This window comes from Canis lupus, chromosome 16, assembly GCF_011100685.1.
Source record: "Canis lupus familiaris isolate Mischka breed German Shepherd chromosome 16, alternate assembly UU_Cfam_GSD_1.0, whole genome shotgun sequence".
Lineage (NCBI taxonomy): Eukaryota > Metazoa > Chordata > Mammalia > Carnivora > Canidae > Canis > Canis lupus.
Genome location: NC_049237.1, coordinates 48,425,111 through 48,445,005, shown reverse-complemented (window position 1 = coordinate 48,445,005; position 19,895 = coordinate 48,425,111). Strand labels below are relative to the sequence as shown.

The window sequence follows — 19,895 nt, the reverse complement described above, 5'->3', positions numbered from 1 at the left end:
TGCACCAGGCACTGTGAGAATGGAATGAAGCAGTAAGCCAATCAGATGTAGTACCTGTTCTCAAGGAGCTTACCAGCTAATGGGGAGAGAGACAACAAATGTATAAATATATGTCAGGTTGTGAATAAGACTTATTTTTTAAATCTAAAACAGAGTTAATGGATGGAGGTATGATGATATAAAGTATGGTCCAGGAAGATCTTTTTGACAAGTTGATATTTCAGTTGAAATTTTAAGAAAGTGAAAGAATAAACCCAAAAATAAAAGGGTATTCCAGTTAGCACAAGAAGCAAGTGCAGAAGCTCCAAGGGAAGAGAATGTTTGGCTTGTTCACAAAATGGCAAAGAGGCCAGCAGGTGTGTCATGAGTAAAGGGGTGACACGCAAATCATTGAAGACCGTGGCAAGGATAAGGACTTCCTACTTTTAGTAATTGGAAGCTGCTGGCAATTTTTAAGGAAAACAATAACAGTTACTGATTTCCTTCTTTTTTTAAAAGATTTTATGTATTCATCTGATGTGGGGGAGCAGGGTTAGAGGAGGGGGAAAGAATCTCAAGCAGACTCCTCGCTGAGCAAGGAGCCTGAGGCAGGTCTCCATCCCACAACCTGAGATCATGACCTGAGCCTAAACCAAGAGATGAACACTTAAGCAACTGAGCCACCCAGGTGCCCCTACTCATTTCCTTCTTAAAAGGATCACTACAGTTGCTACACTAAGAATGTTCTATATTAGGCAAATGTTGCAACAAAGGAGACCAGGTAGGAGAGAGTCTCAGTAGTAGGAGAGATGCTGGTGGCTTGGACAAAAGTAGTTGAGGTGGAAGTGGTAAGAAGTGGAGTCCAGGGGAGAAGATGGAAGTAAAATGTAAACTTGGGGTCATCAGTGATAAAGATAAACATCAAGCATAGGATGAGATCCCCTAGGGAGGGAGTGCAGCTAGAGGGCAGAGGAGATAAGCTGAGAAGGTGTAGGATAACAGATAAGAACTCTCGCAGGCAAATGTAATACAGAAGAGACATGTCAATGATTTACTGCATAACAGCCAAGCCAGCTTTGAGCTGAAGCTTTTGGAAATTCATTGTAATCTTATGCAACATAGTACTTCCTTCCCAGGGGCCATCTTGCAGTAACTCTGAATTTCTTAGCCAGTCCTTAAATAGATTGAACCTTGAAGCAGTGTCTGTCTGTCTGTCAATCTATAGGTGGCAAATATTTAGCAAACTGAGTCATTGAAATGGATTTCAAGTTGTCAACAATTGTAGGAATACATGAAGGGTTTTTTTTCCCCATCCATCAAACAGTCTGCAAACATTTAGTAGAAATTTACTGAGAGCCTATTATGTATGAGATGCTCTACTAGATAAAAAGAATAATAAGACATGGATTCCCACCATTCTAAATGTGATCAAGATTTAAAGGAAGAAGTCTGAGAGTTCGAAAGAGAGGTCTATTCCTAAAGAAGCCAAAAAAGCATCACTGGGGTTGGCCTTCAAAGTGGGGAAAGGATATTCCAGACTGAAGAAAATGTGTGAGCCACTACATGGTGGTAAAAACATATGATGTCATATTAAAACTGGTGAACTACTTAAACCTAGGGCATATAAGAGAAAAGGTTAGGGCCAGATGGCCCTAAATACCATACAATGGAGACCTTGAATTCTATAGGCAATATGGAACCAGGGGGCCAATGGCATCTTTTCAGATTTCTTTAAAGCTAACTCAAGTGGCAAAATGGGTAATTGGTAGAAGAAGACAGATAAATTAGTGAACTGACTACTGTTCACCGTATTTCCATACATATCCAGCACTGAGATGGGGAGGGCACAACACTCACAGTGGTGGTGGAAGTAGAGGAGAGGAAACAGATCAGACCAAGATTTGGAAGGATGTACTTTTTCTTTAGCTGAAAAAGTAACCTTTTAGCTGAAATATGTAACCTTATTTATTATAAAATATTTATCAGGGATCCCTGGGTGGCGCAGCGGTGGCGCCTGCCTTTGGCCCAGGGCGCAGTCCTGGATATCCGGGATCGAATCCCACGTCAGGCTCCCAGTGCATGGAGCCTGCTTCTCCCTCTGCCTGTGTCTCTGCCTCTCTCTCTCTCACTGTGTGCCTATCATAAATAAAAGTTAAAAAAATTTTTTTAAATAAATAAAATAAAATATTTATCAACTTATCATAAAACAAAACAAAAACAACAAAATCAAAGAAAGCCTTTATTTTTTATGTCATCTTTTTAATTGTAGTTTCTAACTGAATATTCAATGGGCTGAAGAACGGGGCTTATAGATCACGCAGCTGGCAAAAAATAAGCTTAATGGTTTATTCTTCCACTCTGGCTGGATTTACTTTCCCCACTAATGCAAAATAACATGGTCAAGTTAAATTACATAGGAGAAACACATGTTTTAATGAACAAAATTACAGATATTTGTTCCATGGAAGTAGGTTAATGATGACAAAGATAATAATCTGTTATTAAAATTGGGAATAACATGTAATATTTTGAATTAGAGAAGCAGCCCCTACCAGATCACAGGGAATATATATTTAATTAATGAAAGACTGTATTACATATAGAAAACCTATCAGATTTGTGAGAAATCATTTTGAAAACAAAAACAAATTAAGAGGAAACAAATTATATGCCTTAGGGTTCCATCACTTACATTTTCAGGGCCATTCAAGAGTCCCGGAATCCATTTTTCAAGCGAACCCACTGATATTTCACCCCAATGATGGAAGAACAATGAGTTGTATTTAGATTATTCACCCTGTAGCCTACAGCCACATAAAAGTGCTGTCAATCTTAAATGTAATGTTCTCCCCGAGTCTAACAGAGCTCTCGAAAGTTTCTATATGTCCATAAACTGTTTTGCTTGAGACAGTGTATGGCTGAAATCAATGGGCATGTTTGATAAGAAACCCCATTCCCTGTGGTAAATAGGTGCTGTGAGAGCAGAACAATGTCTTCTTACTCCACTGTACTGCATTGCATCACTCTTGATGCCAACATTGGCTCACAGGCCAGAATGGAGGTTTCCTCAACCCATTCTTATGTCCTACTTACTTAAATTGACCACTACAACCTCACTATCGTGTGTTCTACTTAAGTCATTATAATTTGGAGATGACAGATAGGCATCAATCCTAACTGTTCTGTGCCAGAGGAGCTGGATCCTACTGACCACTGGATTGCTATGCTATGATTTTTCTAACACAATATGTAATCCTTTATGTCTGAAGAATGAATCTCAACAGGGCAACATGAGGAAATCTTTGAAAATGTTATTGAATTCTTAGAAGACAAAACAGTGACTTCCTGATGCAGATTCTTGAGTAGAGATAGCCTTGCACTTTGCAGTATATGTATTGTAGTAAACCTATCAAGAGCTACCATTGTTAACCCAACTAGTAGGAGCTTGGTTGTTAGCATCTGCACTATCTAGAAAGATCTTATACACCACATAAAATATATTTTTTTTCAAAATAAGTAATGTTTTGGCATAATATACTTGGTGTACGTCAGTATGAATTTGTTGGCATTCGTTGACCTGGTCACATTGATGGATAAATTGTGGGGCTAAGAATATGATTTTTAAAAATCTATAAAGGAGACTGTTCTTAGTCAGGCCATTATTTTAACTTTTCAGTCCAGCTTCAATTCAAAAAGTGTACATTGAGTGTCTTGCATGTGTGTTCAGTAACACACTAGTTGTTCTCCCAGGGAGGATTTATGCAGCTCTGAAATATTACTGCATCTACCATCATATCAAATTCAGTGGTGAGTCCTAGCTCAGTGTTTAACTAATTATGACAAATATGCTGTTGTTCTGTTGCCTTTCAACATGGATACAGAATTCACTACGATTTAATCCAAATGAATTGGTCTTTTTTGTTAATCACTCCCATCTTTCTAGGCTGTGACCAGTCAGCTGCCGAGGCCATAGGCAAGGGCTTAATCCCTAAATGAGCCAGCTGGTGTAGGCCAGATCTTTGGCCTGGACCACATCCCTGCTCTGAGCTAACCATCTTAGAAATGTCTGCTCTCATTCTCCAGGGCGACAGGGGTGAAAGATGGGTTAGCGAGAATCGGCTGTGACTATGAGCCAACAAGTCAGTGCATGTCAGCCTGATGGAGCAGTCACTGTGTCTCCTGTATGAGGAGTAGCACCTGAGGTGTGATTAACTCAGAATGAATGACAAGAAGCTTTTAGGAGGAAAAAAATTGGGCTGGCAGCAGAGTTATTTTTAATTATTGAATAAAGTAACCGCTCAGATGTGTATTTGGGATTAGTGACTCTTTGGTGTCTTATTTTAGTTGCAATATTCAGTTCTTTTAAATCTGTTTTACCTAATAGCTAGTTATCCGTGATCACAGTTTGAAGTTTCCACTTTATTCAAACCTAGGTACTCCATGAAGAAACTACAATTCCGGGAACAGATTTGAAACTTTCCTACCTGAGCTCCAGAGCTGCAGGATATAAGTCAGTTCTTAAGATCACCATGACCCAGTCCGTCATACCATTTAATTTAATGAAGGTTCACCTCATGGTGGCTGTGGTAGGAAGACTGTTTCAGAAGTGGTTTCCTGCCTCGCCAAACCTGGCCTATACTTTTATATGGGATAAAACAGATGCATATAACCAGAAGGTCTATGGTCTATCGGAAGCTGTTGGTAAGTTCTATACTGGTCTATTCTGCATCCAGAAAAATTGTCGTGAAGTCATAACTAACATGAAATTGATTGTCACCATGGAAATCTGTGGACAAACAGAGAGGAAAGCAGTAAGGTTGGCCTTGGGGAGTTATAAGCTGGTTGATTGAGACCTACCATGGGACAAGGGAATATATTCCATATGATGAGAAGCAAATAGCCCTTCTTTTCTGGCTGAAATTATATCTTCCAAAATGTTTTGAATGAGATTCCAAGTTGTCCTATCCTTTCCTTCATGTTCTTTTTCCTTACTATTCTCCTTCCTTCTTGCTTTCTTTTTTTGTTCTTTCTAACTTTAATCTCCTTAGTTTTCCTTATCCTTTTTTTATGTTTTCTGTATCTAACAATTAGGGTAGTTTCAACTCATAATGATTTTTAAAAGGATCCAGACAATATTTATGTCCAAAAATTATTTCAGCTTTTTTGAGCAGGAGTCAACTCAGTGGACTGACATTCTTAAAACATCAGTTAAGCCCATTGTTTCACTAAGTGATGGCACAGTGAGATCGAAGATTGGCCTGTTGAGATACATATGCTTAAGAGCTTCATGATCAGGCCAAGAACAGCAAAAACTAATGGATGCTTTTGGTTCCATTAGGTTTTACCTGAGAATATCATAGACATTTTATTCTGAAATTAATATAAACTTGGGCTTGAATTCATTCAGATCAGTCAGATAATTGCCACTTCTCCCTTTACTTTGTTCTAAATCTTAAAAACCATGTTTCATTGTGACTGGGACACTTTTCATTTGTGATTTGTTCACAGTCATTTACTGCTCGTGTTTTCGTTCATTCCTGATAGTAACATGTGAACATAATGTTGTAATCAGACTATCTTCTTTGCTGAATTGAACCTTACTTATCGTAAATATTTTCCACAATTTAATACTCTTGGAAACTAAACAGCTCTAATTATTCAGATAGCAAATATTATTTTTGTTACCATCTGATCACCACCTGAGGCTGATTTATCTGATCTAATTACATAACCAGGTGCCCAATCTGGTCTTCATTTTGTGCTGTGAACCCCTTGTGAAAAAGTGGTGTGAGGGAAAAAATACTAGTTTCCCATGAAATCAACAGAAAAATAATATTGAAGATTGTTTCATTGAAAGACACCTTTTACGTGGTCAAATCTTCTCATAGAAAAGTAAACTACACATAAACGAGTGGAAATATAGTCTTAGAATACAATTGTGGAAAAAAGCAGTTTTATCAAAATAATAGAATAAATTGCGCTTCTGCCTGTGGTTGAGAAATTGAACTGTAATTTCTCTTGATTCCAGTGTCAGTTGGATATGAATACGAGTCGTGTCTGGACTTGACTCTGTGGGAAAAGAGAACTGCCATTTTGCAAGGCTATGAATTAGATGCTTCCAACATGGGTGGTTGGACATTAGATAAACATCATGTGTTGGATGTTCAGAATGGTAAGATCTTGTTCACACTTAATATCACTTACCTTCAAATTGATTCAGTTGTGGCAACATTTTATCCTAAGCATGCTGTAGGATTAGAATTAGTAGAAAAAAAATAAAGCTATATCTTTTAAAGACTATAGGAGTCTGAAGTGAGAACTACCTAATATTCTTCTTGTGGCCTTTGAATCATTCATAAATCCATCACCAAAATACTTTTCCCATTTAAATTATTTTGGTGATGCATTATAAAGTACTCTGTGATCTTCTTCACCACAGATTCATCTAGGAGTATCTAATTCTATAGTAAATCCATGATTTGATCCAGAGTGCTGTAGGAAGATTTATCAAAAGTAGAGGGAGGGGAACTCTTTTGAAAGTAAAGAAAAAAAAAATCCATGTAACTTTACCAAAATATTTCTAGCAGATCTTAATCTTTAAGTGACTAGTCTATTCTAAGCATGTAGATTTTTTTCAGTTCTTAGATTGTGAGAAAAAAATTGTTCTTCTGCACAAATTGAGTTAGATATACTCTCACCTAATTTTTTAAATATTGGGAAAAAATAAATGAATAATCTGAGAAAAAAACAAGAATTTAGAGTAATTATTTATAGTAAACCTTATACTATAAATGAATATGCTCTGAAAGTGCATGTTTTGGATCTCACAAATAGACATAAATTATTTTATAAAATTTGACATGCTTAAATCTCATAAGGAATATTATTTATTTTAAACAAACTGTTCTCCTCACTGTGTGTCTAACATTGTGCCCACGTGCTGGCTACATCTTAGATCATCTATAGGTACTTTTCTAGAAAAGCAAAACCTTAAGGTGACTTACTACTCTAGCCACCTGTCCTAAACCATATCATGCTAGTAACTCTCTACGCTCCCTTTCCAAATAGCCAGAGAAGGATATTTCACAGTCTTGGCAAATCATCTAGCTTTGACTTTGCAAAGGTTTTTGGAAGGTTCAGAATTTTGAATGGATCATGTCATACAGCTAAATGTTTATGAGTAATGGTCACTTTTTCAGATTAATGTCACTTTCATATTTGTTCCTTTTTATTTGAAAAAAAAATGTTGGAACTGGAAAGGGTGCATTTTAAACTTTCATTTTTTAAATATATTTTATTCATTTATTCATGAGAGACACAGAGAGAGAGAGAGAGAGAGAGAGAGAGAGAGAGAGAGGCAGAGACACAGGCAGAGGGAGAAGCAGGCTCCATCCAGGGAGTCTGATGTGGGACTCAATCCCAAGTCTCCAGGGTCATGGCCTGGGCCGAAGGGAGGCACTAAACTGCTGGGCCACCCGGGCATCCCCATTTTAAACTTTCAAATGTACTAAATCTAAGTTGTGTCCAACCCAGTACTTGAGAATGCCAGTGCCTTCCCTCTAAAAGAAAATAGTACTGAGCAAATCAGTAGTAAGAGGAAAAACAAAACAGAAAAACCCTCCATACCTTTCCCGCTTTACAGCAGCGTGGAACTCTGTCCCTGTTCCAACTGTATCCTGGACATAAGATTGCCATTCACTTAGCACCCCAGAAGGCTGGGAGCAGAGCCGATAGCTAGTGCCATGTGCAGCACGCGCTTTGGAGAAATGAGGCATCCAACCATGAAGGATGCTCCGTATGTTATCCCTAATCGTCCGAGGTGTCGGAAGCAGTGGTATTTCGGTCTGTCATGCTAGTAACACAAGGCTTAGTTGTAGTCTTTCAAAATGCAAGCCACGTGCCAAATGTGCTCATGGCTGCTCTTGATTAAGTTATGTGAAATTGGAGTGCCTGGGTGGCTCAGTGGGTTAAGAGTCTGCCTTTGGCTCAGGTCATGATCCCAGGGTCCTGGGATCAGTCCCTGCTGAGTAGGGAGCCTGCTTCTCCCTCTCCTCCTCGCTGCTCATGCTTTCTCTCACTGTCTCTCTCTCTCATATACATAAAATCTTTTAAAAAGTTCTGTGAAATTATATTTCACACAATTTGACATATTGCTAGATTCCTTCAGAAGTTCTTTATAAACAAAATCGAAGGGTCTTCTCCAGGAGCATATTATTATCATGAGCATATAGGTTAAAGTTCATAACTGATTACCCCAGCATTTCACCAAGATGTTATGAACCAGTAGGGGGTCTACAAGCAAAAAACTTCAAGAAAGCCCATACCATAAAGCCCATATCATAACAATGTTGAATTATACCATTATGATCCCCAATACTGAGTATTCAGGTGGATTTGAAAAACTTGTAGGTATTCTATATATATATATATATATATATATATATATATATATATATATGTAATAAAAATACACACACATGCTTTCTCTACCAGAATAATATATAGTTCAGTTTCATTAAAAGATCAGTAAAAACTGGGCTACCCAAAATTCTGTCCTCCAAAAAAAAATGCTATAAATTATAAAATATATAGTGTTTTAAAAAGCGAGGTAACCTAATTCACAGGGAAAACTGATTGTGATTTCAAATTGTATCTGAAAACAGTTTGACAAGTAGTGGCTTCTCAAAGTGACATGTGTCTAATTGAATAAGCAAAGTGATTTGTAATCATGACAAGGTAGATGAGCTATGAAATGTATTAAAAAAGAAGAGAAGGCCAAAATGAAGACACTGACAGGTGTTTGCAGGCCTGGAATGTGGAAGTAAATATTCTAATCTTCATCTTTCTCTTCTGTCATAATAGAGGAGAATCATGAAGGACCAGTCGTTTAAAGTAATGACTGAATAAATCAGGCTCAGCAGAGCACTAGGCTGGCTTGTAGGATTCTTCCGGTGAAACTTACAGACCTGGCTCTTATAGGAAAATATAGTTCCCTAATTGTCAAATAATGTAACCACAGAAAGAAGAATCTGTTTGATATCATTAATGTATTCTTTGAATATTCAAGGCAAAGGGCTTTTCACATGTTGTGAGAATCCAGGCTTATTTGGGTTATTTCCCTTAAATTTCAATAAACCTATTTTATCTTTCCTGATATCTTCTTGTAAATTTTCTGTGATTATTACATCACTCAAAAAGCATTTAAAAAGTAATCATAGAATCCACCTAAAAATGTGCTGTGCTATAAGAGGAACATAATTATTCTGATCTCTTCTTCACTTTAAAATTATCCCAAAGTGGGAGGAAAAAACACTTTCCTGGGTTTCCTGTTTGTACTTTCATGCACTGATTCTTTTAACAGTATATCTGTGAAAAAGTATAACAATTGGCTTAAAGAACTGCTTTGAAGTAGAAAACATTCAATAAGGATATAATACGTACAACTCCAAAGTCAAAGCAGCAGGTGGTTTATATAGATAATGACACTGAGGAGTGTCATGAAATATGGATGGGACAATCACAGCTGCCCATCCAGTGTACCTCAGACCAAATGAAACCATTGATCTGCTCTCAATATAATAATGGCAAATGAATAAAATTAGAATTGCAACTCCTACCTAGTTTCTAACTATGAAAACATATAATATTCATTGGGATTTTTTTTCTCAGCCTTTCATTGAAGATCATAATGGAGCAGACTGGCATTTTGTCTTAAAATTATTGGCACTTTCATGCCTTAAAGCATAATTCTCTTTAAATAATTAATTGCCCTTCCATAACAGTTTTGTTATGTTTGGAATTTTGAATAATTGTGTGTGTGTACATCCTCATGTCAGGTAAGATTATAACCAAGAAAAATGTTCTTTGACAGGATAGTAGGATGTAAGGGGTTTAATATTTATTTTCCATAAAGTAGTTTTCACATTTTCAAGATTAGTGATAAACTCGTAAGGGAGAAATTCATATTTGTGGCACACATACTTATAGATTGGATTAATATATTTTAGCCACATTTAGCAATTAGGGAAACTTGTTATCCCCTAAAGAATATGTAGAGCATGGTTCTCAAACTTGGTTGCACATTAGGGTCATCTGGAGACTTTTTTTTTTAAGATTTTATTTATTTGAGAGAGAGAGAGAGAGAGAGAGAGAGAGCGCGCACAAGCAGCGGGGAGAGGCAGAGAGAGAGGGAGAAGTAGACTCCCTGCTGAGCAGGGAACCAGACAGAGGCTTGATCCAGGGCATCAGGATCAGGACCTGAGCCACCCAAGTGCCCTATCTGGAGAGTTTTTTTTTTTTTTTTACAAGGCTGTCCCCCAGACCAATTAAGTCAGAATCTTTCAGGATAAGATCCAAGCATTAGTATTTTTTTACAGCTCCACCAGTCAATTACAATGTGTAACCAAGTTTGAGAATTACCGATATTGACAATTTGGGCTCTTAATTTTTCTGGTTATTCCTTCCCTTACATTCATAACAGACAGCATTTTTGGCATATCCTTTGTATTTTGCCAAATAACATTTTACACCAGGTAAATGAATAGAGTTCTTGTTCTTTCCAAGAGAATTTGAAGTAAGTTTTTCCAGGCTGTATCTACAAAGCACTGAATTTTAGTTAAATCTAGAGCAAACATATTTACTTTTCATCTTTCTACTTTTTAATCACAAGAAAAATGCATTTTATGTCTTCTAGGTATACTGTACAAGGGAAATGGGGAAAACCAGTTCATCTCCCAACAGCCTCCTGTTGTCAGTAGCATCATGGGCAACGGCCGAAGGCGCAGCATCTCATGCCCAAGTTGCAATGGCCAGGCTGATGGTAATAAACTGTTGGCCCCCGTTGCATTAGCTTGCGGGATCGATGGCAGTCTATATGTAGGGGATTTCAACTATGTTCGGCGAATATTCCCTTCTGGAAACGTAACGAGTGTTTTAGAACTAAGGTATGTCTTTCCTTAATTTGGGCTTTTTTTTTTTTTTTAATTTTATTTTTAAGTAATCTCTGCACCCAACATGGGGCTCAAACTTACAACCCCAAGATCAAGAGTTGCATGCTCTACCAACTGAGCCATCCAGGCACTCCCTTAATTTGGGATTTTTACCAAAGCTAAGCATGTCTTTATTAAGAGTTCAGTCTTTATGTAACATTTAGTCTAATGTAACATTTTATTTACGTAAGTATAATTTCCCAGTGTTTAAAGTTCTCCCTGAAAAGAGATTAGATTCTTGGTTAAAGTTGGGAAAAGCACAACACATATACGCTGTACCATAAATATATAAAAGAATCTATAGTCAGCCAACATACACAATGTCACTGATTCCAGGGCATTTTCTCTGCTCCAGTAGGCCAGAACTATGATTTTTAAATACCTTTAGTTGTCTTAAAATTGCCTCATGATATAGGTTGTTATTCTTTTATTGCATATTGGTTGAAATTAAGAGAGAAAATATTTCCCTACAATATCCAGACATAATAGTAAATGAACTAAGGCTATAACTTTCCATTAGAATATTGGATCTTCAAGTTGGGGTAATCCATTAGCCATAATACCAATAGTTAAAGTAACAAATTGTTGCTTTGCTTTGTTCATATAAGCGCAATTATTAAAATCATCCTATTCTGTAAATTATTTGATAAGCCTTGGCCTACAAAATTCATTTCCAGTGTTACTTCTGCTTAAGTTGGCAATTTTCCATTCAAATAATTAAAATCTCCGTATGCAAGTTATTATATCTTAAAAACTTTTTCTAACTGTGCTCTTTTTTTTCCCACCTTTTTTATCTGCTTCCACCAAGAAATAAAGATTTTAGACATAGGTAAGCATTTTGCTGAAAGGTTATTGTTATGTTTCCAAATGTCCTTTTTACATTTTGATGTGATTCTCTGACATTGTTTCCTAAGAGCATTTCATCATGAGAGAGGAAACTCTGTATCACAGAACATCTAAGGAATTAAAACTGCTTAAATGAACCATTATTTAAGTAGCATATTGCAAATAACATTATGCAATATAATGTGAAAAGCTATTTTCAAGTTAGTTAATAAAATAAATTTTGTCACAAAAAATTACTATAATGAACCTGTCCGTATAACAAAAAATACTTCTAAACTTGTTACTGGCTCACATAATCTAAGCCACATTGAACAGAACCAAATCTGAAGCAGAGTAGGAGAGTTTAGGACAAATTTAGTTTGACCAATAATCGGGACAGAACCTGGTTTATTGGACCTAAAGCTTATTCAATTTCAAGGATTCTGTTTAAGAAAAAGAATCTAAAAATATTTGCCAAGATCATGTAATCATGTTCCCTGAGACCTGGCTGGTCTTACAAGGAACCCATACAAAGGAACACTAAGGCTTTGTTAACTTCCTGGTAAATTCATCACTGCTGTAGTTTATAATTTCCCAAGTTGAGAGAGTTACTAGATTTGAGTTTTAAGAAGTCATGTTTGTATGGACAGTATTATGAAGGAAAAGACTTTCTTCAAAGCTAAGGGTGAACTACAGTTGAAGCAAATAGGTAGGTTCAGAAGTTTTTCAGATTCTATTTGCTATGTATACTTAGCTAGAGAAGGCATAGTAAAAGCTTGTGTATAGACACTTTTGACTGAAAAACTTTCCCCAGGACAACAAAAAAGGGGTAAAAAAACAATATATTTTTAAAGTGAAGTTCACCAAAATGGCAAGACATATTGGGCCTGCTAGATCTAGTTTGTCTAGGAAAGTATCTAATGAAATGATATCAGAAAAATTAGTGATAGCGTATGTGAGATCCTTGAGATGAATACATCAGCATTACCCACTGAAACCACGTTGTAGAGATTGACAACTAGGAAATAAGAAACAAAGTTCTACTAGAAGATGAGTAGCTATTGCATATCAATATGGCCAGGCACGGCCCCATGACCTTTCCCTGAGATCCTCTATTGATCTTGTGCTATCAGCTAATAGCTCAGTCACATGCTGAGATTAACACTAAATTTCTCCAGACTGCTGAGCATGCAAAGCTCTGCTATTAGAACCCACAGCAGAATATCAAAATTTTTCTGGCCTTGCCTTCTTGGCAACTATGGAGAAAAGAGGAAAGACAAACAAGTGTGTACACCACGTAAATGTGAAAATGCTGGAGGCAGTACAGAAGGAACTATCAAAGCAGCCACCTTTTAACAAACCAGCCTATTACATGCCAGGCTCAGTGCCAGATATTTTATATACTTTATTGCAGATCCACACAATAGTCCTTTGGGATTACAGATGAGGTCATTGAGGCTCAAGGAAGCCTTGGGGAAGCCTTTTCTTCCCCAAGACACATAACTAAGGAATGGGGAGTGGAGATTTGAACCACTCTAAAAAGTATGTTCATTGCAGTACACCTCACAGCCAGCTTTTATGTGTCCAAATGGCTGGGTTTCTGTGGAATAATTCTCTGGGTATACAGAAAGCTAGATTCATTTCACAATCATTTGACAAATTACTTAGAGCTATAATCTCTCTCTCTGGGAAAAAAAAAACTACATTGATTAGAGGTTAGAGATCCATTATTATTAACAATACTTCCTAATATGAGCTCATTATGTACTAACTCATGGTGTCTGGCAGTGATACTCATTGTAATCCCTCTCTCATGATCCTCCTTAACCTTTCTCCTCTGTACTTTATCCTGGCTAAATTTGAGCTCCTGCATTTCCTTTATGCACCATGCATGTAAAATATGCTGTTTGGGCTTTATACTGATTCATCCTTGTTAAATCAGTGTTGCCTGGTCATTTCTCATATACTAGGCACTTTGACAAGTAGTAATATAAGAAAATCCATGGTCTCGGACCTCACCGTCTCGTTGGGGAAACAAGATATATATGTAACAGACTAAGTAAGCATTCGTTGGCACGTTATTATATCCATGGCTTATACTGTGATAATAACTCTATGGAGGACATGATTACTGGGAGATGGGGATGTGGTAAAGGAAAGTTCTCTACAAGGTTGATATTTGACCTAGGTCTACAAATGGAGTCTGCTCAAATGGAAAAACAGAAAGTGGGGGAAGGTACGGATGGGGAGCAGTCATGAAGAAAGAATGCAGAACAAGTGAAGTTCCTGGGGTTTATGAAAAGACATGAGCAAGACCTGTTCGGAGAGGAATCAGATCTACCTGGATAGAGTAGGGGATCCCTGGGAAATCATGAGAGATACAGAGAGAAAGTCAGAGTAGAGTCAGATTGATCAGGGCCTGAGTGCTCTAAGGAATTGCTCTTCTGTCCTATAGGACAACAGAGCCAGTGGCAGCCATTGTGCCCAAAATGATGGCATACTCGGAATGGCCCTTGAGGAAGATGAATCCCGTGTCAGTGTTGAGGATGACTTGAGGATCGGTTATTTTTTTTTTTAATTTTTATTTATTTATGATAGTCACAGAGAGAGAGAGAGAGGCAGAGACATAGGCAGAAGGAGAAGCAGGCTCCATGCACCGGGAGCCCGACGTGGGATTCGATCCCGGGTCTCCAGGATCGTGCCCTGGGCCAAAGGCAGGCGCCAAACCGCTGCGCCACCCAGGGATCCCTGAGGATCGGTTAGAAAGCTGTTGCCTGAAGACATGAGATGCTAGGTGCCTAAATGAGTATGTCTAGCAATGAAGGAAACCCACCCATAAAATAAAAAAGGAAGGCAGAGAATGAACATACTGTGTAAGGATGATAAGGAAGAGTAAGATGCATCCATATCCAAGGTTTTTGAGACCGTGTCATCAAAAAATGACGAAAATAGGAATTCTGTTTGCTCAGTAACTAATCATAACTGACCTCACAAAAGCAAGATACTTCAACTCACTGGAGCTTCTCTATTTGGCTTAAAAAATAAAATTCTTTTCAGATGCTGCTTCCTATTTGCGTATGTTACCTTCCTCATCCTAGCTGATAGGAGCCTGTTGGCTTTCTCCTCCTCCCCCCTGTGCTGGCCAGCATACAAGTCATGAAGCGTTTAGGGACAGATGATAGGAGGAAAAAGAAATTTAAAAATGTGTCTAAATACACAAAAATGAACAGTGTAGCCGGTTGTTCATAATTGAGTAATATATAGAAATGCATGATCCTGGTCTTTTACTGTGTTCCGTATGCTATTAATAGTCTCGTTAATTGGATTGATGGGGAAAATAAATTAATAAAACTATTCAATCACAAAATAAATATAAAACACATAGTCTTACTATTTTAAAATTCAGAATATACTGTCATACTGAATTTAATAAGTACTGCCAGGATATTTTATCAAATTAGAGTCTCTAGCTATACTTGAAGGAATGGATATAAATACTAATCAATCAACATATTAAATTTTTTACATAAAAGGAAGCTTCTGAAATCCTTAAAATTTAAGATTCTCTTAGCTATGCTAAACATTTTCCCCTATGATGTTTATAGTATTAGTTTGCGAACAAACTCCTTTTGTAGGTAGTAAATTTTAGCTTATCTCTCTTCCAATTCTTTAAAATTCCAAAATAAAGGAACTTAAATTAATTAACTCTAATGCCAGCTAGGAAGCAATAAAACACATAGGACTAAAAATCAGCTTTGTGAATTTTATATTACCAATTAAAAGATCAAAGAAAATTCCAATCACGGGTCCGTGAACTTGAATCTATTAAAGTTTTTAGAGACGAGAATATGAACGCTTGATTCAGCACTTCTTATTGACTTAATATTTAAAAATCAAACAGGCACAGAAATTCCACATCCCAAAACCCTGCTTGCAGGTATAAAAAGGTATAAAATGCAGAAAAGAGGCATTTTATTGTTATACATAAATATTATTTATGCTTTCCTGTTTGGTAGAGGCTATGGCACAATTTCCAATAAAAAGATGAAAGTGCTAATGATATCTATTCTATAGCTTGTTCTTTGCAAATATTTCTCTAGTCTAAGAAGGTTGAATTAAGACAGAATGAATAAGCGAATATAGTCTGCATTTACCATTGGATCTGCGTCCATGGAGAAGCTAGTTCCCTTTGGAATCGTGATAATCTAGGCAGTAAAGGATGAGTTCATCAAGGTGCAATATACTAAAAGTTCCTAACTTGCTTTGATTCTGCTGCCATTAGTCAAAATCTTAATGTTATTTTAAGTCTTTCTGAAATGAAAATCAATTGTACCAGAAGGCCACTGTGCTTCTCCTGGTGAACAGAGAGAGACCCCTGCAAACCATGCATTCTGTAAATCCCCACACTCCAGCTACCAACGGCCAGACATACTCAGTCACTGTAGCCTCAAATTTTCCACATGAGATGTATTACTGACTTAAAAACTCACCACCCATTTGTGCCAACACACCAACCTCCCAAGAGCTTTGGCTTTTCAGGAAGTCAGAGTGCAAATACTAGCTCACTCTCAGAAAACTCTGCTTACATCAGGTGTCCTTGAATCCCGGACCCATCCCATATATTGTTCAGAGCTTCTCTTTGTCCAGTCAACTGAAAGTTTCCAAACTCTTTTTTTTTTTCTTTTAGTTCTTTGCTACTGATCCCTCTTTTCATATAGGAGGGGCTGGGGCAAGAAGGAGCTCTAATTTGCCATGCTAGGCTGCACTGCAGAGAATTTATCCAGTTCTCATTTCCTCACTTTATGCTTCTGTGGGGAATATTTCCAGAGGTAAATTCTCTTCTCCAAGACCACATACTCCTCCACATTTGTTATTCTGGACAATGGAGTTGTGTGCAAAATTAGAGCCTTCATTTGGCAGACATTTTTAAAACCATTGGCATATGTTGCTTGATTTAGAAATTTCTGTATCTTCAAAGAAGGAGATGCTTCAGGACAGGAAATACCAAATGTGAGCACCACTTTGGACATTCTCTTATTACTATCCCACTGGAATAAAACTGACGTCAATAAAGGCAAAGCTTATGACTTGAATGTCCATTATTTTTGGACTCATGTCCTATAGCTCAAGCAGCTACCTCAAAAATCTGTTGTTTTATTCTCAAAATGAGGCACATCATGAAAGAGCAGGCATAGTTTTTTTTTAATATCATTTTTATCAGGGTCCTGGAGTTTTTATTCTCCTTTATTGTAAAGCCATAATTTATATAGTTAGAACTGCTCGGTATTAAAATTCTCCCCTATACACTATGAAAAGAAAAAGGCAAGGTGCAGAGCAGCATAATGGCTTTTGTGCAAAAATGTGTATATGTCTATAAATAGATACCTCTTTTAGGGTATATGCTTTTTATCATGGAATATTGGAGAGAAGAAGGGCAAGTGAGAATCCTTTCACTTTTCATTTTGTACAGTTCTGTACAGTTTATTAGTGGGTAAATAGATGGGGAGATCATGATTTAAGTTTTGGGTTGTTTTTAATCATCTTTGGATTGAAAAATTGAGTAAATATTCTTTATTTTTGAAACACTGTCCTAGAAGTTGCTCTTGAAGGATTTTTCTACAAATAGCCTTTTCCACAGGTATTTTAGAAAAGATTTGTAAAGAGGGTAAAGAAAGTGAAAGGGATTTCATGATTAAGTCCTCCTATCCCAGGTTTCTGATAAAGGACATCATTTAAATGAATAATTCTGCATATTACCCTCCACTCGAAAAATTACTGAATATTCCCAGACTACCCCAAACAAAGGTCTTTGTCCTTGAGCCAAACCATATGTATCTGAACATCAAGTCCTCTTGCTTTGAGAATTCAGAGGAACGATTGATTATAATACTTCAACACTGAGAAAAAAAGACCCTGGCATGCCCTCCTGGAAATGATACCTTTCTACCCTTTGAACCTGTAAAAGGAAGAGACTTCTTGACGCTATTTTCTTAAAAGTGACCTTGTGGCTCTATAAAGGTATTTTGTATGAATACTTAACTCCAACTGAATTTACATTGGATTGCATTATTCATTTACCTTTATCATCATTACTCTAGAAACAATTCAAAGTGGATGTTTAAAAAAGGGTCTGCATTGTTTTAATAGTCTAGGACCTTATAGCATAACAGCAGGACCAAGGAAACAAATGTGAACCTATCCAAATTTAGATAGTTATTTTTTTCTTAGTAATATTGCAGAAAGCTGGTCATACTTGAGGTCATTAACAGTAATTATTTCACTCCTATACTGTGGAAAGTTACAAGGCAAAAGACATATGGTGGTGTCAGAGCGGGCAGAACAAAAGCAAATATTAAGAAAAGCTAATGCTTATTGAGTATGTGTTACGTACTAGACATGTTCTAAGCATTTTACCTGTATTAGCTCATGTCACTCTGTCAGCATCCTATGAAATGTTTATTTTATTATTATTATTATTATTATCATCATCATCATCATCATCATCATCATCACCTTTACAGATAAGGAATCTGAAGCACAGAGTTAAGTAAATTGCTGAAATTCATACATTAGTGAATGATGAAGCTAGGATTCAGACCCCAGCAATCTGGTCCAGAGATCATGCTCATAGATACACAACTGACAAGAAAATGAACTGTGTGTGTGTGTGTGTGTGTGTGTGTGTGTGTGTGTGTGTGTTCTCATAACCAGCCATATGACTATTTATAATTAATGTATAATTGAGGAGATAGGAAAGACTAGAGAAGTCTTTCCAATATCATGTCTTTCAAAATAGACCCAATTTGGATGAGTTGCAAACCTGTCACCAGCTGTATACCTGAAAGCCCACTCTGTCAATGTCAGGCTGTTTGTAAGGGGAAAAAGAAATCTCTTAAAATTGCCCTGAAGGTTATATTGATATGTAGCTTTTCACTTCATCACAAAGTAATCAACTACCACATTAAGGAACACAAATGTCTGTCGCACTTAAAATTTCAGGCATCAACTTAAGAAGGTGATATTGTAGCACTTAACATGGCAAGTTGACCACTTGGTACAACCCCGTAGTGCTAAAATGAGAATGAGTTAGTAAAACCAAGTTTATCATCAAGATAATGTGGAATCTGATAGATTCTTATCTGTTGACATCTTTATGGGCACACCAAATTGTTTAAACTCTTTTTAGAATTTTTTTTTCCAGAAGGCAGTATTTGCACAACGTACAAAATTACAGCAATCCTAAGAATGTGGTGTGGAGTGTTTATAAGGAGATTAACTTTCTAATTCCAACTAAGTGTCATAATCTGTCCATTCCTTGATGTCAAGTCTTACCACTTTTTACAGTGGGACATAAAACATTTCACATTTGCATTACTTTGTATGCATAAAATTGAGGCACTATGTTCTGTGAACAAATGCTTGCATCTCACCAAATTCATAGACAGGTCTCAGAGCAGCTTAATTTACAACTTTAAAAGTAAAATGATGGATTTGCCATTCTGCCTCACTGCATTAGGCCACCAACTGAGACTGCCTCCTACACATGAGTGACCTCATTCCAGTGTTTAACCCCATAGCTCGGGACAAACATCATAACTGCCTCAGAGTGCCTTTCTGGATGATGATAGAGCAACCAGGACACGATGCTACATTTTTGTCAGGGGCAGGTGTTCACGTGATTGGGATTTGTAGCAAACAGGAGGATTCCCTCTGATGAGGCGTGAGTGAAATCAGTAGTATATTATACTTCACTAGAGTTTGACAGAGACACCCTTCCCATGGAGTAAACTTTATGTGTGTCACTCAAGGGCAATTTATTAATGGCTTTTCATCAAACCAAAAGGATTTAGAGAACTTGCTGCTCTCGTTGTTTTTGGCTAAAAGCATACTGCCTTCTAAAGGGAATAATTTTCAAGATGACTGTTTTAATAAATTTAATAAATTAAAAGCTCTGCAACGAGCAAGTGAGGAAAACAGCCCTGTCAGAGCTCAGTTATTCTTTGAAGTCGTTATTAAATATGCTGTTCATTTTCCAGTCTTTAATAATGGATTTCAGTTTATAATCAGTTTTCTCATGATCGGTTTTGTTTTGCTTTTAATTCT

The 19,895-nt window shown here is 37.0% G+C and overlaps 1 protein-coding gene across 6 annotated transcripts in view; it reads left to right on the top strand.

The window, feature by feature from the left end:
• Positions 1-19,895, top strand: part of LOC119874670 (teneurin transmembrane protein 3) — a 601,805-nt gene that overhangs the window by 542,157 nt on the left and 39,753 nt on the right. For 3 of the 6 annotated variants that reach the window (XM_038560464.1, XM_038560460.1, XM_038560461.1), the window contains 4 exons: positions 4,413-4,680; positions 6,008-6,151; positions 10,673-10,922; positions 11,776-11,796. In XM_038560464.1, coding sequence (XP_038416392.1) covers positions 4,413-4,680; positions 6,008-6,151; positions 10,673-10,922; positions 11,776-11,796 — 683 coding nt within the window. The remainder of the gene's footprint in view (positions 1-4,412; positions 4,681-6,007; positions 6,152-10,672; positions 10,923-11,775; positions 11,797-19,895) is intronic. The other 3 variants (XM_038560463.1, XM_038560462.1, XM_038560465.1) reach the window with 1 other exon arrangement.